General features: G+C 39.4%; 2 protein-coding genes and 1 non-coding gene across 3 annotated transcripts; all 3 read right to left on the reverse strand.

Moving 5' to 3' along the window:
* Positions 1 to 304: 304 nt before the first annotated feature.
* LOC132617603 (disease resistance RPP13-like protein 4) lies at positions 305 to 3,338 on the reverse strand. The gene has a single exon (XM_060332644.1). The coding sequence runs from the start codon at positions 2,170 to 2,172 to the stop codon at positions 1,396 to 1,398; it is 777 nt and encodes a 258-aa protein (XP_060188627.1). The 5' UTR covers positions 2,173 to 3,338; the 3' UTR covers positions 305 to 1,395.
* Positions 3,339 to 13,245: 9,907 nt separating this feature from the next.
* LOC132616961 (callose synthase 12) lies at positions 13,246 to 26,646 on the reverse strand. Its single transcript, XM_060331763.1, has 3 exons — positions 21,095 to 26,646; positions 19,682 to 19,754; positions 13,246 to 13,677 (listed from the first exon to the last, which is right to left on the reverse strand). Exon 1 carries the CDS (start codon positions 26,406 to 26,408, stop codon positions 21,102 to 21,104), a length of 5,307 nt encoding a protein of 1,768 aa, XP_060187746.1. The 5' UTR covers positions 26,409 to 26,646; the 3' UTR covers positions 13,246 to 13,677; positions 19,682 to 19,754; positions 21,095 to 21,101.
* LOC132620680 (small nucleolar RNA J33) lies at positions 23,383 to 23,461 on the reverse strand. The gene has a single exon (XR_009575118.1). It is a non-coding gene; the product is annotated as a small nucleolar RNA J33 (small nucleolar RNA).
* Positions 26,647 to 27,357: the final 711 nt, after the last annotated feature.

Raw genomic sequence — 27,357 nt, forward strand, 5'->3', positions numbered from 1 at the left:
AAACCATGCATGTTTATATTGTATTCTACACCAGTTCATGCTCCATGTTGATTCAGCAAGCCATGTGGTTTGCTCGGTCACAAGTAGTCAGGCACCGAATGTCGTGTTACGCCCAGGCCATGATTCGGGGCGTGACAACCCACTATTAGCGAGTGGCATGAATGAGCCATTTCGGATAGTTCGATGGCATATTTGAGCTTTTTCCCTACTTTTTTTACCAACCGCACGTGTCAACTTTACTACTCATTTCCGTAAGGCCAAGGCCATAATCTGCAGACTTGTTTGCAATATTCTGAATTATGAAGTCGTCAGTTGCCATTCTCCTGCACAATTATAAGGGATTTTGTCTGATAAAGATCTGGTTCTTATTCACTTTTTAAGATGAGCTTAGGACCGTGATTTGTATTGGAGAAGCAAAAATAGAATAGACTTCATATGATTGAAAACATGAACTTATTTGATATGGTGTGAAGTTACAAGACTGCAACTTGAATCCAATTTCAATCATGGTACAAGTGATGAGTGGTACTTAAACTTTTGATACTTCTTTTTTGTTGCAGGTTGTGCTTTGCTTTCACAAGTTCTTTCCAAAGTCAAATGGCTAAGGGGAAGTGAGAATTGTTGGACACAATTGATTGCTCACAAGTTGAATTTTATAGTTGCTAAGTAAGGACCAGCTTCGGTCTTACCATGTCTGCTGTTTTCCTCTTGGTAGAATAGAAAGATTACACTGGCATCAGGTTTCGTTCTTCAAAATACAGAGACTAAGAAATAACTTTCTTAACCAACAAATAACTTTCTTTACTTGTTTCTAGCAATTTGGGGGCTATCCATGTTGGGGTAGTGTTTCCACAGAAGTACCTTAGGTACAACTTCTCTAGCTTCTCTAAGAAAATTTCATCTTGACGGTCACCAGCATTAATAATTAGCATCCTGAGCTGTTGATTGTTCGAGTACTGTTAGTTCTTCCTCCTCTATCATGCTTCCATCCGACATCCAATTGTAGTACTCGAAGTTCTCTCAGATCCTTAAGATCACGCAAGTGACACGCTTTTGGTATTGTTGCATCAGGTATCTTGAAGCCATACAACTCTTGAAGATGGGAGAGTTTGGAGAGACCTCGTGGTAGATAAGAAAGAGAGGTACAATTCCCCACATCCAAGACGGTCAACTTTGGAAGAGCAGTGATTGATCTTGGGAGCTGTTTTAGGTTCTTGTATTCGCCAAGTACCAAAATTTGGAGGCCCCATAACTGTTTTATGGATCGTGGCAATTTAGTCAAGGTTGCCACATCTTGAAAACTCAAATAAGCTAGGCGTTTGAAGGATGTGATCCAACGCCACATATCCTCTTCACAAAATGGGTCACTCTCCTCAAGCTTGACATGTGCGAGGTCTAAAACACGGAGAGACTTGACTTGAGCCAATGCAACATGCCTAGTGAAGCCAATGCATTGGCTTCGGTGAGAAGAAGTGCCCTTAACTTTGAGTTTCCATCCATGGGCAGCAACAATGCTTCATTTGTCACGCCCAAACAGCGAGAGTGGATTGTGGCTATGTTTGCATTCTTCTCATCTAAACTGCAAAAGCTCTCTTCTTTTGCAATTCTGATTATCATTTCTCGAATCATGTCATGCATCTTGCAACTGTAAACTCTCCTGTCATAGTTTCTTTTCCTCACCGCTTCAACCAGGCATCGACTTATCAATTCTGATAAACATTCAAAAGCCATTTTTCTTGCAATTTTTGTTCCTGTATTGTAAACGAATCCTTCTTCAATCCACCAATTTGCCAGTTGATCAACCTCTATCTCGTAATCAAAACATAGAATACACTGCTTTAGGTTGAGAGGAAGCTCATCATAACTTAGCTGCAGGGTAGCCAGTAAAGAATCATGGTTCTTGCTTTCGTTTGCCAATATCTGAGGCAAATCTTCACTTATCGGCTGCCACACCGAAAGCAACTGAGATTTCGATGACAACAGACCTCCAATTGTCTTGAATGCTAGGGGAAGACGACCACATTTTTTCAGTATGTCTTTTCCCACACGTTCTAATTCAGTATCCTTGCATTTTCCCTTGGATGACACGAATGCAACCTTGCAAAATAACAACCAGCCCTCTTCCTCGGAAAGCAGCTTGGGTCGGTGAATATGTTCTTCCTCGACTTCCATTCACTTAACAACATCTTCGTTTCTAGATGTGATAATGACGCAGCTGCTCTGCTTCTCTGATTTGGGCAGTCCTTCTGAGATCCGTTTCCACCAGCCGTCATCAGTGCTCCACACATCATCCATGACAATTAAGTAATTTTTGTTTGTAAGTGCTTCACGAATTCTCTTTAACAACACATTTCTATCTGACTCATGATATCTCCTCAAAACTTTGAATGTATACACCCAAAGTTAGAGGGCATACTTGTCATTTGAGGCCAAGTTTGAGGGCCTATTTATGTATTATGTCATTGGATTTTCATAAATTTTTTATGGCTTTTGTAATTATAGCAGCAACAGATGCAACTGGCTTATTTTGTAGACTCCACTACAACTGATATTTTGCAAGTAAGGGAAACCTATCAAGTGACTTTACAACTGTATATTAGTATCAGGATTACAGCCTCTAGTTGATATAGAGGCTTGCAGTCGCAAAACTAAACAAATCTCAAATAGTTGGTATTGACAAAATCCATACACATAACAGAGTACAACAATTATTTATCCATATTAAACCATATCACAATGAAATTTGAAAACACACTAAGATTACTATGAGTAGTAGAACTCCAACTGATTAGAAATTAGAAAATAGAACAGTAAAGTGAAGTGAAATGCTAAATGCTTCATGCAATGGCAATGGCAATTTCATAAAAAGTGACAACTTTTTTTAAAAAAAAGACTAGAGGATTATGCTTTCAGTTGGAAATATAATAATTTCAGAGTTTTGCTATGCAACTAAGAAAAAACATATAACCCAAAAAAAAAAAAAAAAAAAAAAAAAAAAAAAAAAAGAGAGAGAGAGACACTGAAGCATATAAAAGAAACCTGCATAAAACAAGAATCCCAAAACTATGGCGTACTAATCGAACTATGGAAAACCGCACAGAACAAGAATAGATACAGACCACTGATTCAATCATTAGACATTTATCACTAAACTCATTACACATTTTAAATTATGCATTCAAAATGTAACACTTTATGAAATTTTATACACTTCAAGGTTCGATTTTACCAGTAATGGCATACTTCCCTTTAAGTGATAGTATAAAACCCAGATTTCCTAGGGAATGTAACTATTCTGGAAATGACTTGTGCTGTCCCAAAAGTATCTCGTCTTGAAATTTTGTCTTTGCTTAATAATATCTTTAATAAATGACCTTAACTTGAGAAATTTGTCAGGAAGAATTTCTGTTAACCATCAGATATAAGTTTTATTTTTTGACAAAAAGATAGAACTTGTGATCAATTGACAGGTTTACTGTCTTGAAATATTCTGAACTTCTTCCTTATGACAAAACTAATTTATGTCCACATATGCCCAATGGGCAACAAAAACTTTTCCTAGTGAACTTACTAAAGTGGAGGTTACTTTTTAAATTTTTTGCTAGGCGGGGCTAAAAAATCAAAACCACCCATTATGGAGGCCACTTGTGAACCTAACCCGTTATTATCGGGCCAAATACATAAGACACAAATGTTCATTTTGAAAACACTAACATGTAAACCTATCGAGCAGCACTCAACCTTAATAGAAAATGTTATTAAGAACCTGATGATGCTGACATAACAAATGTTAATGTTTTTAACTTTTTAAAAAAAAAAATTATATTGGCGTCTAAAGCTAAACTAATAAACTTGATACGCGTATTAGGTAGCAGTAAATTTATTTCAACAAAAGAGTGAAAAGAAAAACAGAGTAATTCAAAATTATCAAGTCAAATATATATACACACATACATACATGCATACATACCTGAGAAATGAGAAGTCAATGCGAAAGTGACTCAGAAGACAAACCGAATGGAATATTTGTATGAAAAAATTCAGCTGCACTTGCACGTGCACCTGCACCACAATATTTGGCAAAGTATTCACTCTTAGAATCCATATTACTCCCTTTGTTTCAAAATAAGTAAATAAGTGTTACCATTTCATTTTGTTTTAAAATAAGTGGTGTTTCAAAAAATCAATAAAGCATTGATTTTCTTTTTTTCCCAATTATGCCTTAATTAAATAAATGGACTTTTACATAATCAAGAAACCATTGAAGATCAACTTCTTTTTTATGACATTTAATTAAGGGAAAAGGGTCAAAAATACCCCTCTACTTTAGTTTATTGGTTAACTTTGCCCTCCATCAGTCAAAGTAGTCAAATATACCCTTCCCGTTACAAGTTGGGATCAAATATACCCCTACCGTTAGCAAAGTTTTAAAAATACCTCTCATTTCTAACACATTCCCACATAAACAAGTCTAGTCATTGGTATTGGATGACATGGCCACCACATGGCATTTAATTTATTCTATGTGGTGCCTACGTGGCCTTTTTTAAAAAACAACCTAGAAAAATGATTTTTTAAAAAACAAATCTGAAGAAAAAATGGCTTTTATTAAAAATCTGAAACTTTTTTGTTTTAATAAAACCCGTTTTTTTTTAATATATTCTCAAAAATTGGATATTTTAGTTAAAAAATCTGGAAAATGATTTTTTTAAAATCTAGAAAACTGTTAAGTATTTTATTTTTATTTTTAAAAAAAGGTGTCCTAATTTTTTTTAAAACTGGATTAATTTTAAAAAATCTGAAAAACTGATTTTTTTTTTTTAAATATATATTTTCCAGATTTTTTAATAAAAAAATCTAATTTTCCAGAAAAAAAAATTTAAGAAGCGGGTTTTATAAAATTAAAAAAAAAATAGACTTTTAATAAAAGTCATTTTTAACAGATTTCTTTTTAGAAAAAAGCAATTTTCGAGATTGTTTTTAAAAAAATTGTCACGTAAGCACCACATAGAATAAGTGAAATGTCATGTAGCGTCTATGTCACCCAATTCCAATGACTAAACTTGTTTATGTGGAAATATGTTAGAAATGAGGAGTATTTTTTAAACTTAGCTAAATATTTGGCCCCAGCTTGTAACGGAAGGGGTATATTTGACTACTTTGGCTAACGGAGGGCAAAGTTAGCCAATAAACTAAAGTAGAGGGATATATTTGAACCTTTTCCCTTTAATTAACGGTAAGTTAGTAAAAACACTTCTTACTTTCTAGGAGTGCGTGATTTTTTCAAGGGTATGGCCAAGCTAAAAACACCACTTATTATGACTCAGAGGGAGTACTAACTATCAGGTAATTACATATGAAATAAATTATGGTAGTGGAGAAGTCATTATTCTTAAAGGATGATCAATAATTGCACAAAGTCAATTTGGAAAAGACCAAGGTAGAGACGAATTCAAAATCTTAACTTTATGGGGTTCTGAATTTCCGACAATACTGTTTATTGTTTCTGCATATAGTATTTATACCTATTAAATGAATTTCTTAATATAAATACAAAAATTTAGTCAAAATTACTGTCTGACGAACTCGTAGCTAGAATCTAAGATAACACCCATAATAGACGAGGGGACAAGGACAAATAAGAAACTTGAAAAAAGATATGGAGAGATGCAGGAAAAAGGGTCCGGAACCAAAATGTCCCCAAAAAAATCATTTTGAACCAAAATACCCCAACAAAAAAAATGTTACAAAAGTACCTTTAGCGCAGTAAAATACTGCGCTATAGCACTTCACGGAGACGGAGTCGTTAAGTGCTATAGCGCAGTATTTTACTGCGCTATATAAATCTTTCTCTCACCTATAATGCAGTAAAATACTGCGCTATAAGACTCCGCCATAAAACCCATCGGGTTCCACCATTGGTCCCTCCAGTGGCAAAAAAAAAAAAAATTGAAACACCATTGGAGGGGAAACCGAGGTGGTCCCCACATCCAAAAACGTCATTTTCTATTAAATTTCGTCCGGAAAGTTTAGATTCTCAGTATATTCAAGTCAAGGAGCAAGATTCTAAGTTCAAATTTTGGGAAAAAGCGGCGTACAACTCGATTAAAATAACTCTACAAAAAATCTTCGATTAAGGTTTTCTACTATGAACTTTTGTTATTATTTTGTTATATACATTATATTCTAAGCATGCTTAACATTTAATCCTTGCTATTTTCCAAAAAAAAAAATCATTTTTTTTTCTTGTTCGGACTGGGCAGTGGCTTTTGCCACTGTTCCGAATTTTTTTTTTTTTTTGTTTAATTCATTATTTGTTAAATGTTTATGAATTGTTAATTTGTTAAATGTTTATGAATTGTTAATTTGTTATTGTTTATGAGTTGTTAATTTGTTAATTATTTATGAATTGTTAATGAATTATTATTTTGCTAATTGATTATTTGTTAAATATTGATTATGAATTTATTAGTTGTTAAATATTGTTTATGAATTGAAAGAAGTTGATTGGTAATGAATTATTATGTTGTTAACACTTTGTTTGGATGATTGTTATGTATTGTTCTGACATTTATCGTATTGTGTTGTATTGTTTAGGACCAAATCAGTGGTTACATAAAATAGGACCTTTCATCGTTACATAACAATAAAATTAAAGTAACAATCAAAGCAAACATTGTATTTAAACTAACAACATAATATAATACAATAGGTAACAACCATCCAAACAAGTTGTAAATGATTATGAAATGTTATTCTATATAATTTTAAAAGCGTGAATATATATGTTAAATAAAAAAAGATTATCTTAAAAAGAATAGTTAAAGTTCTTCTTTTCATAAATACATAAGCTAACGAAAAAAATGTAAAGTTTGTAGGAAAATATGTGGTCGACAAATATACTCTTTTAGTTTAATTTTATCGTAGTTGTGTTGGCTATTTGGTCAACTAAAAATATATCACATATTCAAAATAGAGTTCCAAACAAATATTACTGCTGAATTTTGATTCCCAAACTAATTAACTTAACAAGTCTTTGTCATCACATAATTCAAAAGTAATTAACTTAAAAATCTTTGTCATCACATATGTGTCCTTACTATCACATATTAAATTTACTGCATATCCCATGTTAATTATTCACAAGATATAATACTACATAATTCACATATTCCCTACAAATTATTAATCAGTTAATATAATTTATCTTTCATTTCAAGAATAATGACTAATTTAGTTTGTACAGACCGGCGGACTCTTTCATGGATCCGAATGTTCCCCCTGGGCCCGATGTTCCCCCGGCGTCCAATGCTCACCCGGGGCCCGATGATCACCCGGGGCCCGCAGTTCACCCGGGGCCCGCTGATAGATCAATATTGTCTTTGCAAGACAATCATAGGTCAGAGTTATTATGGGCCGGTACTATAGGGATATCTACTAGGCTCCGTCCCCGTAGGCTGCAGAGAGCGTGGACTCTTTTACACAAGCACCCCCCACACCCTCGCGAGTTGGAGATATTGTTTCGGGGCGGCATCTACCGTTGCGTGTCCGTTGGTCGGGTACAGCATGATTGGGTGCTCATCACGGCCATGGTTGAGCGGTGGAGGCCAGAGACACATACCTTCCATCTTCGCACTAGTGAGGCCACGATTACACTTCAGGATGTGGAGGTCCTCTGTCACGCCCCGAACCATGGCCTGGACGTAACACGGCACTCGATGCCTGACTGCATGTGACCGAGCGAACCACATGGCTTGCTGAACTATCATGAGGCATAACATAAGCGAAATATAACGTGAATGCATGATGAGCCTTTATAAAACATGGTAAGTCATAATACTTAATAAAATACTTGTTTAAACATGAGTGAGCCAAAATGGCTATACGACTCCAAATGTCTGACGTGACATAACTGACTTGTCTAGTCTATGAAACCTCTATCATGAGTCTGACTGAAAAACATACTTACTGGGACAAGGCCCCCAGCATACCTTTAGATGCATAATTAATCATAAAGCAAAAGTTGACTAAACCCCGAATGAGATGGGGCTCACCAATAAGCTGATACGAATGTTGTCCTACTGAGCAGATATGTCGTCCTGTATATCAGTACCTGCATCGTGAAATGCAGGCCCCCGGGCAATAAAAGGGGACGTCAGCACATTGAATGTACTGGTATGTAAAGCAACTGAAAGAAATAACATGGGACATGGAGTAACATGATAAGAACTGAAACTGAAAACCTGGAGATGAACATGAACATGAGTACATATGTATATATATATATATATATATATATATATATATAACATCAGTAAAAACATGATAAGTAGGGAGAGCATTTCATAAACTGACATATGATAAAACCACGTGGATACGTGGAGTCTGGTACCTCGCCGGACCAGCTGAGCCCCTATACCTTGCCAGGGTATAAGGTAGTAAAGTACCTGATGGAACCATTCAGTGTAAAATTAAGGTATCGTCCTAACTAGGCGGAGCGATCCTTGTCCTGTGGTGGCTACATAGTTTCAGGCTATCTGAGCCTTCTCGGTAATGCGTGCAACTCCCAAAAACATGAACATAATATAGTTGGCTAAGAAGCCATGACTTTCGTGAATTAGCTTGTACTTGTCTTGAAATCATGATTTCACGAAATAGCTTGTAAACATAATTTCATGAAATAGCTTGTAAACATGTTCTTGATTTATGAGTAATACAATAGTTCATAATCATATATTTGTAATTGACTTGAAAACATGCTTGTAACTTGCAAAATAAAATCATAAAGTTTCATATGAACATAATGAGAACACATGAGGAAGAATTCATGATTCATGGATTAAGCTAGGGTTCCTAATAACCGTAATGGAAGATTAGGAATACAACAACGAATATAGATACAAACTTCATGTACATAAATACGTAAATACGGGCTACCAATATGTTGGGTTTAATGCCCTAAGATTTGAATTTCATGATTATCAAGGTAACGAAGCATGGGGAAGAACATAGAGATTCCCACATGTGGATGGAAGTTCTACATACCTTAATTGTTCCAAAACTTGAATTAAAGACTTGGATTTTGAAGAAGATTTCCTAAATCTTGATTCTTGAATCTTGAGATGGGTTTTCTTGAAAACCCTAGATTAGAAATGATGATTTCTTGTTTAGATTACAAGGATATATGTTAGAATTGAGTTGGAATAATTAGAATGGACTTACCTTGGTGTTCTTGATGTTGGAAGAGAGTAGGAAGTCATTTTAGGGTTTGAGGGAGTGAAAAATAATGAGTTGAACTGATATGGACGAATATATAGTGTTCTGGAACATTGCAATTTACGTCCAGCAAAATACTGGCCGTATTTCAGTTTACGGGTCGTAAACTGACTTTACGGGCCGTATTTTGCCCCATGGACTGCACTGCATCTCTTTAGTAAAATGGCCATAACTTTTTGTACAGATGTCCGTTTGACCCCCGTAAGATACCGTTGGAAAGGTATTTCAATGCTCTACAACTTTCATCAAGGAAGTTTTCCCAAATTCCAAACACGGTTTGAAATACGGGCCGTAAAGTGAAATACGGTCCGTATTTAACCCTATGACCTCAAAATGTCAAATTCCAGAATGTTCAGAAATTCTTGGTTTCAGTTCACGACTTGGTTTACGGCCCGTAAAGTGAAATACGACCACTGTTCATGGGCGTAAACCACCATATCACAACTGAACGGAAAACATTCAATTCCCACATTCTTTATCTGATTTTCTAAGTTTAGGATCGTGGTCAAAACTTTCGTTAAAGGCACGGGGTGTTACATCCTCTTTGGATTGCGGGCAGATGGAGAGCCACTACACACTCGGTACGAGCCTCCTCCTGGTTAGACGTGGGCGACAGAGTTGACTAGGCTCACCCACTTCGTGCCTGATGCCAAGGGCCAGATTTCAAGACAGAGTTGGGTTAAGATTAGTGCACTCTGCACTTATTTGGAGGGTATGGATCAGGTTGACGACGGCACCTCGCAGGACGATGTTGATCGTCATGCCCGTTTGTACCTGCTTATTATATTCGGGGGCATCTTGTTCCCGAACTCATCGGGTGCTTTTGTCAGCTTACGTTATTTGGTTTTCTTGGAGCATCTGGACCGCCTGGGAGACTACAGCTGGGGTGGTGTAGTTTTGGCGTATCTTTACAGATGCCTGTGCCGAGCGTCTGTTGGTGTTGTCAGAGATGTGTGTGGATTTTTTGCTCTTCTCCAGGTAATATTTTAAGTGTGCCTTTCTTTAATGTAGACAAACCTCTTGAAATGACGACTTAAAAATCGTATTTTCTAATATCGCTTACAGTTATGGACGTGGGAGAGAATGCTGCCTTTTCAGCTTGTACCTAGGCATCACCTCGAGATTGACATGCCTTATGCGAGGAGGTGGACAGCGGGTTTTGACCGGGATGTGGATGCACTGGTATCATCAGATCACACGCCGATTGATCGGCAACCTAGCTTTGCGTCCCCCTAGGGATGTAGGATACTCAACACTTGCGGGGTAGTACGAGGCATTGGTAAGTTAATCGTATTTAGATTTATTTAATTGCATTAATTGTTACGTTTTAAAAATAAACTTTTTTTTTCTGTTGAACACAAATGCAGCTGGTGGTCGTACAGCGTTTACGCATCTTGGGGTTAGAGCATATGCCTTACCTGGGCTTGCGGGGCTTGCCGCGGAGATGGTACGGATATCCGAGGATGGTATCCGACAGGCAGGTGAGATTAGGCGCAGGGAGAAGCCTGTTCCGGAGGCTGAGTATCAGGCAGCGCCAGGAGGAGGACCAGGTGCTCCCAGAGGAGGAGGCTGTGCTGGCATAGGACGCCGTGTTGCCGGAGGACGCCGTGCGCGTAGAGGACGCGGCGCTGCTGCTAGAGGACCTGGTGGTGGAGGACACCATCTGGTAGATGAGGCGGATAAGGCCGATCCCATTCCAGAGGGCGTTCACGATCTAGTCCATCCGCAGCCGTTCCAGGCCGGTGGCAGCTCACGTGAGGACTCACCTACGTTTACGCCGGCGCTTGCGGGTCTTCATCACAGCCGAGCCAAAATGCATACATGGAGCGTGATAACGTTGATCGGGCGGCGTTACGGGCTTCATTAGCTGATGAGCGGCCTGTGAGGAATTTAGAGGGAGCCAGGATTCTTGACTTCGATGATTTTTTGATCCCGGTTAGTATTTAAAATACTTATTTGTTCCTTTAAAATTATTTATTTTAAATATATATATGTTACTCATTATTTAGTAATATTTTATATTTTAGGATTCGGCGCCAGCGGGTCCACCAGAGCCACCCACTCAGGCGTTTTCTCATGGGTCTGCCGAGCCAGCGATGTCTTCCCATATGATTACCGAGCCACAGGTAAGCTTTTTATTAAAATTTATTTTATTCAATATAAGGTCAATATTTAATATACATATTTGATTATTTAAAGTACTTATTTTAAATATGTATGTTACTTATTATTTCATTTTTTTCATATTTTAGGATTCGGCGCCAGTGGGTCCACAGGAGATACCCCATTCAGGAGCATTCTCATCAGCCTGCCGAGGCAGAGGTGTCTTCTCATGAGACTACCGAGGCGCATGTAAGTTTTTTACTTAAAACTAATTTTATTTAATATAAGGTAAATATTTATTTAATTTTTATAACCTTTACTTGGACTTCGAACAGCATCTCGTCCAGGAGGCTACCTCATATTCACCACCACACCCATCTCAGGAGCCTACTCAGGCGTCCGTTGACACACAGGTTTGATTAAATAAATAACGTTAATGTATTCAATATAAATAAGAAATGGTACTAATTATTATATATTTTTTAGGTTCATCCTTCGGCGCCCGCGGTAGCAACTCCTGACGAGGAAGAGGTCGAGTTTCCAGACCTAGCTCAGCCTGAGGTTCTGAGCGTGCCAGCGAGACTAGATCCCAAGAAGAAACACATTCTAGTTAAGGGCGCAAGGGCTAGGGGAAGAGGAGATGATCTTGACTTGAAGCACCCGGTTATTAAGAGGAAAAAGGGTGATGGAGTCGATGGCGAGGGCGGTGGGGATGGTATGAGCCTTAGGCCTAGGGATAGTCTCCGGCATACTACATGTGGGACCCATCCTCGATAGTGTATATACATTAGTGTTGTACAATTTATCGTAAATATTATATATTTTTGCATATTTATAAATATTATCTTAGTCTTTATTATTGTTTATAGTTTCACATCCTAAATTGATAATAAAAAAAAAACGTGACACATTCGAAATAAAATTAAGCATTAATTTAAAAATAAGACGAAACCCTAAAAGATAAATAACTTAAAGCTAATGACTACAAGTCTTCAAACAAAAAAGGACTTCGAGCACTTTTCAACCACTAAAACGACAATCCAAAGTATTGCGTATTCTTGATGTGTTGAGCCTATTTTATTAATTGTACAAATATAACTAGAGTTCTATATAAAATATTGAAGTTCCGGAATCTCAAAGCATGATTAATATACGGCTAAACTACATAAAAAAGATAAACTACGTAAAAAGGAATGAAAATGTAATGTTTTGGAAAATGGCGGAGTCCTATAGCGCAGTATTTTACTGCGTTATAGGTGAGAAAGATTTCTATAGCGCAGTAAAATACTGCTATAGCACTTAACGGCTCCGTCTCCGTGAAGTGCTATAGCGCAGTATTTTACTGCGCTAAAGATATTTTTGTAACATTTTTTTTTGTTAGGGTATTTTGATTCAAAATGATTTTTTGAGGGGCATTTTGGTTCCGGACTCCAAGAAAAACAGGTATACTAATGTATAATTTTGGTCTACTACAGCTTGAAGAACAAGAGATGTGAATTTTTTTTACCTGACTTCTTCAGGGTAAAGTGAAGATATTAGCTGATAGCAACACTGCCAAATTAATTTAATGAAAAATTAAGCTACTGATCTTTGTTTCAGCAAGGAAAAAGAGCAAGTTACTGGCTAAGAGTATGATATGTAAGAATCTCAATGGAAGAAACAGTTTACTGGAGCAGCGTCATATAAAATGCTTTGGTGAGTTATTACTGATAATTACAAGAATTTTGGCTATGTACAAAAATCTGCAATCACAACTTACCCTTTGCCACAGGGTGTATGGAATACAACAAAAAAAATAATCCCCACGAGAAGAGTAACTGAAATTGATCCTTAACTAGCACAAGTGAAAAGAGCAGACATGAGGTATCAAAGAAAGGAGAAATGGCTATAGCTTCTATCTAGAACAAGTACAAAGGAATCTAATAATACAAAAACGTTTGAGAAATGCATTTAATACATAAGGAATTGCTACTACACCTACCCTTTGCTCACGGTAGAAACTCAAAGAACAGTACAAAATTAATTTTGGGGGTTCTACAAGTAATAAGATAATGCTCCTCATCTGTGCACTAGTATAACAAAACATCCGAATACAACAACAATTACAAAAGATGAACCTTTGATGAAAACTCGTCAGTAGTGTCTGCTGCTTCAACCAAACTAATAGTAATCCAAGTACACAGTATAATTCACACAAGAAGCTCTACAATTAAAAAAAAAAAAAAAAAAAAAATTAACCTCCTAGCCTCTCAAACTCTGTACTGTATCTACTACTTCACATTAAATTAATGTTCATCCCTGCAAAAGCAAAGCAACTACTTAGTATCTTGGGCGGTTGGGCCAAAAAAAAGGGTTAATATGTAGTAGTCAGCATGAAAAGATAAGCAAATGACAACATAGCACTAATCTTTAGAGTCCCACGTTGATTGACGGTATGGGTTTTAGTCTCCTTATATGATCTTGGATGTTATGAATAGGGAAATAGCTAGTTAAGAAAATCAAAGTAGGGAGTTAGGTGAAATTTATTGAGAAAGTTATTACTATAACTACCCAGCTGATAATTCTATAAATATGGAGAGTCCCACAAGTGAGAAGAATAAAAAATGTGAAATTTTTTCCTCTTCGCAACCTTTCTTCTCTCCTCCTCTGATTCTTCCTCCCCTCTTGCTCCTCTCTTTCTTTCTTCTTACTCTTAGTCTTCCTATCTTTCCCTTATCTTTGTGTTGTAATAAAATTATTAATGTCTGTATCCTTGTCACTGAGGCGAGATAGTTTATAAATTTTCTATTTGATTCTTGTTCATTCGAGTACGTTACATTGGACAAAACGTATGAGCTAGCATTGGGGTTGAGTTAGGTCCAAGTTCCAATTTTATCAACATGCAATCGGAACCACCACTATCCCTGATATTGATTTACCCAATGTAGGCTGCCCCCCAATATTTTATTATCAGTACTCCAAATTTCCCGTTCTAACATAGGAGGGAACAAGGAGGGGTGTTAAAGTCCCACAAAGGCTGACACTATAAGCTTTAGTTTGGTAATATGGTTTTGACAATGCCCACTTCATGAGCTAACTTTTGGAGTTCAGATATGAGCATAAAGCCTACTAATAGGATTGATTCTCTCCCAACTTCACTAGTTCAGCCTATTATTACTGTTAGATTCTAGATAAACGAGCAAAGAGTTGGTTGGTCGGAGTATTTACTCGAATCCACTTCCCTTGTGCTTTTCCAATAAAATTTTGGGTTTCTGACTTGTACAGGAAGGAGGAAGTGGAAAAACTTCAGAGATAAGAACAAAGATGTCTTGAATATAGCAAATTATTCTGGATATTTAAGTAAACAGATCAGTTTTCAACAAAATTGAACGTGGAAAACGAGTAAAAAGATTGCAATAATCGCAGCAAAATATTTCGAAATTTGACAGGCTAGAGCTTCCTCTCCTCTCTTCTCTTTTTTTTTTTTCCTTTCTCTTTCCTCCTCTACCCTGCACCAGGAAATCCTCCCCCAGTAGGTTTCCGGTCAGGTCTGCGCAGGTACACAAGTATCCGGCAGAATACAGCGGCGAACAGTGATTCTTGGCGGTGAACTGGATTTTCCGGCGTGAACAGTATTTTCCGGCGTGAACTGGAATTTTCGGCAGTGAACAGGTTCTTTTTACCTGGAGCTGGTACCTCCAGTGGGCATATCCATTTAGCCTTTCAAATTTTTGCCTGCTTTACTGTATTGTATATTTGTTTCACTTTGTTGCCTTTAGCTTAACTTGTGCTTTAGTATTGACCTCTATTTGTCTTGGATAAACCTTTGACTAGTGTTTGTTTGCTTTAGTGGCTTTAGTGAGGGATGGTAGACTAGGGTCATGTTCTCGGTCGGGGACGGGGGTTAGAGGTGGGGGGGGGGGTGTTAAGGTTGCTTCTAGGTTGAGAGTAGGGTCTTGGAACATTGGGACTTTAATGGGAAAGTCCATAGAGCTAGTTAAGATTCTTAAGAAGAGGATGATTAATATTGCTTGCGTCCAGGAGACGAAATGGGTAGGACCTAAAGCTAAGGAGGTGGACGGGTATAAGCTTTGGTTCTCGGGTAAGTCGGGAGACAGGAATGGGGTAGGCATCCTAGTTGATAGTGAGCTAAGGGATCAGGTGGTCGAGGTTAGAAGGGTTAATGACAGGATGATGACGATTAAGTTGGTCATTGGAGGGTTCACCCTGAACATTATTAGTGCTTATGCGCCAATGGGCTTGGACGAGGAGGTTAAGAGGGCATATCCATTTAGCCTTTCAAATTTTTGCCTGCTTTACTGTATTGTATATTTGTTTCACTTTGTTGCCTTTAGCTTAACTTGTGCTTTAGTATTGACCTCTATTTGTCTTGGATAAACCTTTGACTAGTGTTTGTTTGCTTTAGTGGCTTTAGTGAGGGATGGTAGACTAGGGTCATGTTCTCGGTCGGGGACGGGGGTTAGAGGTGGGGGGGGGGGGGGGGGGTGTTAAGGTTGCTTCTAGGTTGAGAGTAGGGTCTTGGAACATTGGGACTTTAATGGGAAAGTCCATAGAGCTAGTTAAGATTCTTAAGAAGAGGATGATTAATATTGCTTGCGTCCAGGAGACGAAATGGGTAGGACCTAAAGCTAAGGAGGTGGACGGGTATAAGCTTTGGTTTTCGGGTAAGTCGGGAGACAGGAATGGGGTAGGCATCCTAGTTGATAGTGAGCTAAGGGATCAGGTGGTCGAGGTTAGAAGGGTTAATGACAGGATGATGACGATTAAGTTGGTCATTGGAGGGTTCACCCTGAACATTATTAGTGCTTATGCGCCAATGGGCTTGGACGAGGAGGTTAAGAGGCGTTTTGGGGAGGATTTGGATGAAGTGGTGGGATGTATACCGCTTACTGAGAAGTTATTCGTAGGAGGAGATTTCATCAATGGACACATTGGGTCTGTTTCGAGGGGTTATGATGATGTGCATGAGGGTTTTGGCTTCGGAGACAGGAACGGAGGAGGAGTCTCACTCCTGGATTTCGCTAAGGCTTTTGGCTTGGTGGTAACTAACTCGAGTTTCCCTAAGAAGGAGGAGCACTTGGTAACCTTTCGTAGCTCGGTGGCTGCGACGCAGATAGACTTTTTGCTCCTTAGAAAGGATGATAAAGGCCTTTGTAAAGACTGCAAGGTCATTCCGAGTGAGAATCTTACGACCCAACATAAGCTATTGGTCATGGATTTGGAGATCAAGAGGAAGAAGAAGAAGAGGGTCGCCGATGACCGGCCAAGGATCAGGTGGGAGAGTTTGACTTTGTCTAGTGCCCAAGAATTAGGGGAGAAGTTGATGGCTTTGGGGGCGTAGGAGAGCAGGGGAGATGCGAGCAGTATGTGGGATAGGACATCCAGTTGCATTAGAGAAGCAGCTAGAGAGGTTCTAGGAGTCTCAAGAGGTCGCCGTGGTGGGCACCGAGGGGATTGGTGGTGGAATGAGGAAGTCCAAGGTAAAGTGGAAGCAAAGAAACAGGCATATGCGAAGCTGGTAGACAGCAAGGATGACGAAGATAAGCGGACAAATAGGGAAAAGTATATGATGGCGAGAAAGGAGGCGAAGTTAGCAGTGTCGGCAGCGAAAACGGCGGCGTTTGAACGCCTTTATGTAGAACTAGAGGACAGAGGCGGGGATAAGAAGTTATTCAGGCTTGCCAAGCAGTGGCGGAGCCAGGATTTCCGCCGAGGGGGTTCAAAATATAAAAAAGTAAACATACGAAGAAGCCTAAGGGGATTCAACATCTACTATATATACACAAAAAATAATTTTAACCTTGTAAAAACAGTGTTTTTTTCCGCCGAGGGGATTCGAATGAACACCCTCGGCATAGTGTGGCTCCGCCACTGTTGCCAAGGCCGGAGAGAGGCCGCGACTTGGATCAAGTGAAGTGCATCAAGGACGAAGATGGCAAAGTGTTGGTGGAGGAAGATCTCATTAGACGGAGATGGCAGTCGTACTTCCATAAACTCTTGAACGAAAAAGGGGGCAGAGACTTTGTGTTGGGAGATTTGGAGTACTCTGAGAGGCATCGCGATTGTGGTTATTGTAGGAGTATAAGGGTCGACGAGGTTAAGGGTGTTGTCCGTAGGATGTGCAGGGGAAGAGCGACCGGACCTGACGAGATTCCTGTGGAATTTTGAAAGAGTGCAGGAAGGACAGGCTTGGAGTGGCTGACTAGGTTGTTTAATGTCATTTTCAAGACGGCGAAGATGCCCGAAGAATGGAGGTGGAGTACAATGATCTTTTTGTACAAGAACAAGGGCGACATTCAAAGCTGTAACAACTATAGAGGTATCAAGCTGCTAAGCCACACTATGAAAGTGTGGGAAAGGGTGGTAGAGATGAGGGTGAGGAGAGACGTGTCTATTTCAGAGAACCAGTTCGGATTCATGCCAGGGCGTTCTACTACTGAAGCCATTCATATTGTTAGGAGATTGGTGGAGCAGTATAGGGAGCAAAAAAGGGACTTGCACATGGTATTCATCGACCTAGAGAAAGCTTACGATAAAGTGCCAAGAGAGGTTCTGTGGAGATGCATGGAGGCTAAAGGTGTACCTGTGACGTGCATGTGACGTGCATTAGAGGGACCAAGGACATGTATCATGGAGCCAAGACCAGAGTGAGGACTATAGGAGGAGACTCGGAGCACTTCCCAATTCTGATGGGTTTGCATTAGGAATCAACCCGTAGCCCATTTCTATTTGCCTTGGTGTTGGATGGATTGACGCGACAAATTCAAGGTGAGGTGTCATGGTGTATGTTGTTCGCGGATGACATAGTCTTGATAGACGAGACTCGCAGCGGAGTCAACTCTAAGCTAGAGGATTGGAGACAAACGTTAGAGTCTAAAGGATTCAAGTTGAGTAGGACCAAAACAGAGTACTTGGAGTGCAGGTTCAGTGGTGTACCTTAGGAGGCTGACGTGGAAGTGAAGCTTGATACCCAGGTCATTCAAAAGAAAGGAAGTTTCAAGTATCTTGGGTCTATTTTACAAGAAAATGGAGATATTGACGATGATGTCACACATCGTATTGGTGCAGGATGGTTGAAATGGAGGCTCGCTTCCGGAGTGCTGTGTGACAAGAAAGTGCCACCAAAACTTAAGGGCAAGTTCTATAAAGTGGTGGTTAGACCGACTCTGTTGTACGGGACAGAGTGTTGGCCAGTCAAGAACTCTCACGTGCAGAAGATGAAAGTCGCGGAAATGAGAATGCTGCGGTGGATGTGTGGGCGCACTAGGAGAGATAGGATCAGGAATGAGGACATCAGGGACAAGGTGGGAGTGGCATCGATGGAGGACAAGATGCGGGAAACGAGGTTGAGATGGTTTGGGCATGTGAAGAGGAGAGGCATAGATGCCCCAGTGCGGAGGTGTGAGAGATTGGCTTTGGACGGTTTTATGAGAGGTAGAGGAAAGCCAAAGAAATATTGGGGAAAGGTGATTAGGCAGGACTTGGCGTTGTTTCAGATTACCGAGGACATGACCTTAGATAGGAGGTTGTGGAGGGCTCAGATTAGGGTAGAAGGCTAGTATGTAGTCTCGCTTTTCTGTCGCACTAGTAGGCGTAGCTTTGCTCTACTTTTTATTGCCCTATGTTTCCTGCTTTTATGTGTTGGGCCTTGTCTCTCCATGCTATTTTATCATAACTTCTTTGCCTTGTTTTTTTTCTCATTTTCGCATTGCTTTGATTTGCCTGTCGGTATCTAACTTTTCTCCCCTTGTTTTCTTGTTTTCTTTTGAGCCGAGGGTCTTTCAGAAACAGCCTCCCTACCAAGGTTGGGGTAAGGTCTGCGTACATTTAACCCTCTCCAGACCCCACACTTTGGGATTCAACTGGGTATGTTGTTGTTGTTGTTGTTGTTGTTGACAGGCAGCTTTTAAATGTTATCCTAATATCTCTACATAAAGAGTCAGCTTCAGCTTTAGTGCTAGCAAGCAGATTCACGCATAATCCAGCTTACGAGAAAACAGATTAAACCATAGTTTAACTCCATACTGAAGGATGGTTGAAAAGGCTCGCAATAAAGTGAAAATCTAATGTTCTCTCTCTATAAGTACAATCTAATGTTATCTTTTTCATAAGTAACTTCTAAAGTTATGTTAATTTATCTTTTTAAGAGTCGGCTTCAAATTTAACACTAATAGTTACTGATATGCATGATTCAGCTCCAAACAAGATGGTTAGTAAACTGAACAAATAATTGAATAACTGGCAAAAAACCAAGCAAAACCATAATGGACTTCAGATTTAAGAGTTCAAAAGGTTTACATACCGTGCCTTAATTGTCACATGTATAGTGATCATTGAAGTACATGGAGACTACATACTATATGTTTCAGTGAATCCTGAAAGAGACGAAAGAAGATAATTGTAGTTACACAAGAAATAAGTTCCAGGAATTAAGGAATGATCAAAAACACAAATTCTAGGAGAGGCAACAAGAAGGATGATATTATAGCTAATCGAATAAAACTATTTTAGGAGCTATAGGTAGCTAGAAGATAACTAGTTTCCCAAGAATAATAGCACAAAACTTTCCTACTAAAACAAGATAGCTTTCCGAGTCCAAGCTGTTAATATTCTTGCTATAAAGTGAGGAACAAGATGTATATCTGCATATATAAGGTACAGTAGTCATAAGTTGAGCTACACAGACAGAAGAGTTTCTGTTGAAGGGGAATAATTTAATGGTGGTCAAAAGAGTGGTGTATTGACCATCTTAAGAGGATTGTCCTGTGTAGACTGCAACGTGAGAATATTACTATTATTTATCTTACAAACTCTTCACCAATCCAAAGCAAAGACCAGACTTTAAGAACCTCAGCTCTGCCTCCACTACATGTACATGAGTAATCTTACTTTATCTATTATATGAAACTGATTGTAACTTGTCAGAGCAATCAGAAAGCACAAGTCTAGAATAGATACCAAACTAAAGCTTGTGCATATGTTAGTTCACAATTGGATATGTTTTTTATGAAGTAGTCCATCGTAGAATATGTAGACTAGGAATAGTACTATCATCATTTTTAGATGTGAAAACCAGCAATTAATGTGGAGAGTCTTGCGCAAGAAGAGAGTGCTGTTTCAAAAAAAAAAAAGGAGTACAGTTCCTGGCGGAACCAAGTTGACCTGGACTCTTAGAGTTTTGATTCTTTCATCCTCCATAATTGGCTCAAAACGAGAAGAAAGTAGAACTAAACAGACGGATGCAGCTGGGTAGTATACTAGCTTCATTGCAAATTAATACATGTAACATATTGCATTCTTAACAATTTCTATGAAATCCCTCATACATCAGTATATCCAGATGCAGATTCAATGTGAATCCATATTAATGCCGACTGCCCTCCCCCCACCCCCATTAAAGCAAGGAAGACGGAAAATAAAGGAAAGAACTCAATGAAACTAATTAAATGCCACAACTGGGCAAGCAAGCTGCTTGCATAAAAATAAGTAAGTCGGATGAACAAAGTGACAGAGCCATTAATCAAATGACTGTTCATGGCAGTAGAAACAAACTCTTTTTAGTAGCAAATGTGTGAGGTGCCCTAAGAATGATCAACAAAAAGAGGTGATGTTACACAGTAAAACATGTATATGTGAAACGCACAAAAGTTCATTGCAGCAGGATATAAAAATTATATACAACATTTTCTGCACGCCTAAATGTTAGAAAGTTTACCTCAAAATCATACATCGCTCTTAGGTTTTTTTCCTGTCACAATCTGGAATATCCGCAGACCTCTACTAAATGCATCATTGAATAGGATCCTTGTCTGCATTGGTTGGAAACCAGGCAACCAAGACAGTACTGCCACAGGTACCATGACGATAATCCCAAACATTATCTCATATAGTCGTGACACAGACACAATGGTTCCCCATATCATGGTGTTCTGCAAAAAGGGACGTAACACTTGGGCGATTGAAATGAAACCCCAACCAGTAGGAATGAAAGCCAACAGGCTGACGAACAGATCACCAAATCTAAAAGCCGTGAACTGCAGCAAAGCAACAAGTACGACTATGAAAAAGACCACAGCAAGGAGCTGCACAAGACGATAGTATATGTGCTCCCTTGCAGCATATTTTTCCCGAGCATAAGCCGTAATGTTAAAAAAGCCAAGAGCCACCACCACATAAATCCAGGAAAGCAAGTAAACAGCAATGCTTCTGCTTCCAGCAGCAATACCCAGCTGATATACAATGCCATACTGGAAAAAAAAGAAGCGAAGGTCTAGGATAATTTCCAGTATCTTTCCCCACAGACCTGTCGTTCTTAAATGATCCTGTTCCTCCTCCCACCATTTTTCCCAGCTCTGTTCTGACTTTGCAAAAACACTACCACGGTACCATATCCAATTCATAAAGTCATCAAAATCATACACTGTCTTTAACCAATCAAACCCAGAAGGATTAAACACAAAGGGCCCCAAGATCCATGACACCACCAGGAACCAACTTGAGATAGTCAGTGCTATATATGTAAAAGTTCCTTTAGCAACAGGGCTGTATCCAGCATACACTGTAAGTATCAGACCAAGTTCAATTGCCTTTGTAAAATGACTACGAGCATATAACCGATAATTCTCAACAAAACTCTTGTGCTGCACGACAAAACCACGCCCAGTTGCCCGGTACTTTGCGCCACCATGAAGAATAGTACGACCAAAGTAATGAGCACGAGTTCCCATTGAGAATGTGTAAAATACAGATGAAAGTTGAAGCATCATTGTTAGAAACTCCCAGATAGATGTAAGAAAACCATGCTCAAGAGAATTCTCCACAATCATTGGTAACGCAGTGAAAAGACCCAGCTGGATGATAAATTGCTGGTTCAGTATGGCACCAAGTGCTTTGTTGTTAGTGGTATCTCCAGCAACAGAATCCTCAATCCCACTAAGTGCAAGGTAAAGTCGTCCCCATAAGAATGCATATACAGTGAGGACAATCATCATTGTATTGAAGAAAAATCCTACAGTTGTATAAAAGAAAGAAAGCATTCTGAAGAAATCCAGCCTATGACCCAACCTATAGACATCTCTGCTAAGAACCTGTTCACCATTGCCACTGGCAACCTTGGCTTCAAACATAGATATTTGATTCAACCCAACATCCCTTCCTTTGCCAACTTGTATGTACTCGTGGTGAGTGACATTGCCACCTCGTAGTGTACAGTTGAAGCCAGCAAAAATGTCCTCGCTGATGTTGATCACTCTAGATGCCTTGCTTATTCCTCCCCGTGTTAGAAACCAAAACCTGTCAAAGACATCTGGATGTCCATAATGCATTCGGATTTTCAGGGGGTTGGCTAATACACGCTGTCCCAGGGTTACAAAACTCATTTCCTGAGCTGACATGAACCAAGCTAGGGATGAAACAGAACCAGTAAATATATGTTCCCGAACTCCAAGAATTGTAGGCTTGCGAATACCGTAGTAGCGTTTGAATTCTTCCAACAAGTTCCTCATTTTCAGTGCCTCCTCGAAGTAATTATCTTGGTTCATGTCAATAGTCTGAACTGCGTCACCACGGGTAAAGATAAAGGCATGGTTCTGATTTTCTGGTTTTCCCTCCCCAAGCTTCAAGGGACCAGGCAACTTAACTCGATAGATCTCAACTTCCCTTTCAAGCTTTTGATCATACTTCACAAGCACAGAATAATAATCCTCCTCATTCCTTCCTGTGGGAACCTCATCAACATAAGCTACACGAAGAGCTTCATTATTTTTCATCAGATACAAAATTTCCTCTGCATGCGGATCCTTTTTGGCCTTCTGAGTACCATATATCTGACAAGCTACCACGTATGTGAATTTCATTAAAGCAGTCCCATACTCGTGGCCTTTAAACAACAAACTCACTGAACTGTCAGCTCTGCTCAACCCCCTCGAAGACGGAGACCTTTCTGAGCCGAAACCATCAATGCTACCATCACGCCTCATAGAACCAAGCTCCACTGATCCTTCTCTGATATCCATCTCAGATGCAGAATCCAGAAAGGCCAGCATTTTGAGAGCTCGATAGTAGTACATCATCCCCCTAACTGTGCGAGTAAGAGTCTGCCCTCTGTACGATGCCCAAAGACGAAGATCTCTTAGCTTCGTTGTCCATAACTCTTTCTTCTCATCAACCATTCCTTCTCTACGCATTCGCTGCAAGAAATTTTCCCACTCATCAGCATAAATAGTCTGCAAGTAATATAAAGTAGAAACCCCATCTTCATTCTCAGTTCTAAGTTGTTCCTTGTTGTACAGTACGTCCTCATTGTAGTAAGGAGTCAAAACACTGAAAGCCATCATTTTCTCAACTTGGGGCGCATGTGGCATGTTCATAAATAGAGAATTGCTAAAGAAGGCAAGTCGGCGTCTCGCCTCAAGATTTTTCGGAATATTACTCATAGAGTCCCGAGATGTAAGAATAGTGTTTAAGCGGCGAGCCTGCCGATAAAATGTCTCATTCTCAGGATTTGGCAATGAAAGCACATTCTCAAAAAGCAACTTAGTCGCAGAGGCCTGAAGAGCCAGACCTTCCTCTCTCAGCTGATCTCCAGTCATATTCTCTTTCAGAAAATCCCGAGTGGCAACCTCATATAAGGCCTGGAGAACATTCACAATCTTGTCAACGTCCTTTTTTGGCTTGAGTATTAGATCTAGAAGCGCAATCAACTTTCCACGGATCTGGGGCAGAGCAGTTAGATTGTAGTATTTTGTGAACTTCTCCAGCTGAATCCACTGATCAATCTGCTGAAAGAAGGTTGTTATGATGGAGTGTTCCTCGCTGTTCGTTTTGACAATTTCCAGCAGAAAATGTCTCGTACTGTCATAAGCCTCAATAACAGCACATCGCCTGTACTCATACTTGCTGATCTTATGCCAGAGCCACCTATCAGGAGCATCCACCAGCTCCTTTGCCTGGCTGAGAGCAAGCAGCACCTCATTGCAGAGGAGCAAACATGGCCAACGAATCACTCTAACATTCCACGTGTTCTCAGGCAGCTCCAACAACTCAACCTCACGGTCATTCAGAAGATCTTCTTCTCTGAAAGTTGTAATTATCTCATTCCAAATCAAGGCAAATTTGTTCGCCTCTACCTGGTTCGATTCAAGCTTTTTGAATGGCCGACCAAACCCATATCTGAGTTTCAAACGCAGAATGGCGTCCTTGATCTTGCTTTTTATCGTTCCTTGGGCATTCAGCAACTGCTCTTCTGGCATCAGATTAAACTGCATTGCACTTGCGAAAAATTGAAATCTCAACCTTAACTGTGGCATGTTTCTTATCTCCCCCAAGTGATCAAATAATCCAACCGCCGCTCCAACAAAGGAAGAGTAGATTGAGTACCATATCTGAATATCCATAAGATAAATCAGAACAACTGGAAGCCAAAGCAATCCTACAGAGAACCTGTTGCTATGACTAAAGAATTCATGCCATTCGTACTTCACACCCCTGAGGCGCAACAGTGCTTTTGTTGGAACAATCATAGGTTTGATCTGTAGGAAGTAACTGAAGCAAAACTTGGTTGCAAGCACTACCACCCAAAAGAGGGAATACTTTATGTTATCAACAAGGCCTTCCCTAAGTCCACGACCCACAAACGTCCTACTCTGAAACCACCATGTAAACAGGTGAAATATCCTCCAATTCGTGTTCTCAAGAAAATTCCTGACCCATGGCAGAATAAATAGCGCCAATGCTAACAATTCTGGAGCAACGAAAACAAGAGCAACCTCAAGAAAATTCACCACCCTCTTGTTAGCAGCACTGGTCCAATCCCCATCATTATTCCTCTGGGTCCAAATCCTCCCATAAAACACACCAAACACCAAAATCCACACTGCTGCAACCACACTCTTCAACACCATTCTCACCCCATGCATCGGTGTCTCCCTCGAGATGAGACTATACTGCATCCCCGCATCAAGAATCGACTGCAAAAACCTCATCCCGCTCCACGTAAAGAATATACTCAACACCTTCACCTGAACCTCCCTACTCTTCAACGCCTGCCACGGATACTCCTTCCCCTCCCAAGCTACAATTATCGCAGCTTGCAAAAACAACGCCAACATAATCCACAACTTATCAAAACTCCTAAACAAATTCAAAAACGATCTCTGTTCAACAAACCCCGTCTTCCCAACCTTCTTTCCCATATTAGTAGTCACGAAAAACGTACTCCCAATATCAATAGGCCATTTCAACTTGTCAAAACACCTCTTACTCCAAAAATACTCATTAATATCATCATAATTCCTCCAATCCGAATGTGGGGCAGTACCATTCCTACTATTCTCAACCTCAGCTTTAATCGTATCATAAATCGGCTTAACAACCCGATCCAAAAACGCATTCTCACCCGAAATCGATGGCAAAAATGGCCTACCAGTATTCTCATCAATATAATCCTCCAAAATCTTGTTCAATTCCATAGCCATATTATGAAAAATATAACACAAACATTCAGGTACAAACCTTAAATTCGCTGATTCCCCCCAAATAAGCAAATAAAGCGAAACATAAAGCAATTCACGACGGTGGTCGGAAGGATTATGTCTGTCGGAAAGCCAAACATTGGATTTAAGACCCAAAAAAGAACACCAAGAAGAGTAATTCTTCAACAATTTACGGCGAAAACGACGTAGTACGGTGGGGTCAAGTGAATCAATGTTGTCAGGTGGTGGAGAGACACGCATCTGAGCATTAGCGAGGTGAAGAACAATGTGTTCACGTTGGTTACGCACGTTAGATTCTTGAAAACCGAAGAAAAGTGAGAGCCAATTAAGGAGGTCGTAATGAGGTTTCCATGGTGAGAATGGAGGTCGCCGGAGGTCTCCGACGGCGCGTAGAGCGGAAGTGGCGGCGCGTACTTCGGGGTAACGGAGAGATGGGTGGTCAGCTAAGAGGTTGTGTATTGGAATTATGTTGTAAGGTTCTTCATCTATAGGAATTTGTTCACGCGCCGCCGGCCGTGGAGGTTGCCGGTGGCTCATTGTTTAGGATTTGGAGAGATCTATGAGTGGGGTTTTGGGTTAAACCAAAAAAAAAAAAAAGGTTGTAAAGGAACGTTAAACGTACCAAGACTGGAAGATGAATATGGTAGTGGTACAATTGGCAGAAAGTGGCGCGTGTCAATGCGCGTGGGTTATGATGATTGAGTTCTTAAATTTTTTTGTTTGAATTGATAGATGTTTTGAAGGTGCAGGGAAAAGGTTTTTAACGGTCAATGCCAGCTCAAACATCAAGATATGAACGAGCAAAAGAAATACCAATACTTAGGCTTGTTTGGTAAGCGCAATAAATTATTCCGGGATTATAATTTCGGGATTAATTTATAACCGGATAAAATAATTTCAAGGTTAATGAGATAAGGTGAGATATCTCATCCTTAAGATTGTGTTTTATTTTATACTCTATTTGGTAAAAGGTATAAATTTATTCCAGTTTCTACCAAATATGGTACAAAAAATTAGTGCTGGAAATTCCAGCTTATACCATGCACCAAACAATTAAAAAATATCGGTTTTGTAAAAGTATTAGTAGTAACGATTAATTTTCAAAAAGATTTTTTATGGATAAAAAGGTATTTTCCAACCAAGTATTGGTTTTGTAATTACAACAATAACATATTTGAGTGAAATCCCATAATGTTGGGTCTGCGGAGAGTAAAGTGTGCGCAGATCTTACAAGTATTGGTTTTGTAATAAATTAATCTTTGTTTCTTTTCCTACTCCAATGCTAATTCTATATTGATCAACTTATAAAAATATTTTCATAACTTGAAATTTAATCTTTCGATTTTTAGCTTCCGAAAAAAAAAATTTATTACTCTTTTGAAGCAAATATTTTCTCCCAAAAATTTAGCTAAAGAGCACACCTTTTGAGAATAAACACCTTTTATTGTACCAGTGCAACGAACATTGTACAATTCTTTGGCAGCTA

The sequence above is a fragment of the Lycium barbarum genome, chromosome 11 (assembly GCF_019175385.1).
Source record: "Lycium barbarum isolate Lr01 chromosome 11, ASM1917538v2, whole genome shotgun sequence".
In the NCBI taxonomy this organism is placed as follows: Eukaryota; Viridiplantae; Streptophyta; class Magnoliopsida; order Solanales; family Solanaceae; genus Lycium; species Lycium barbarum.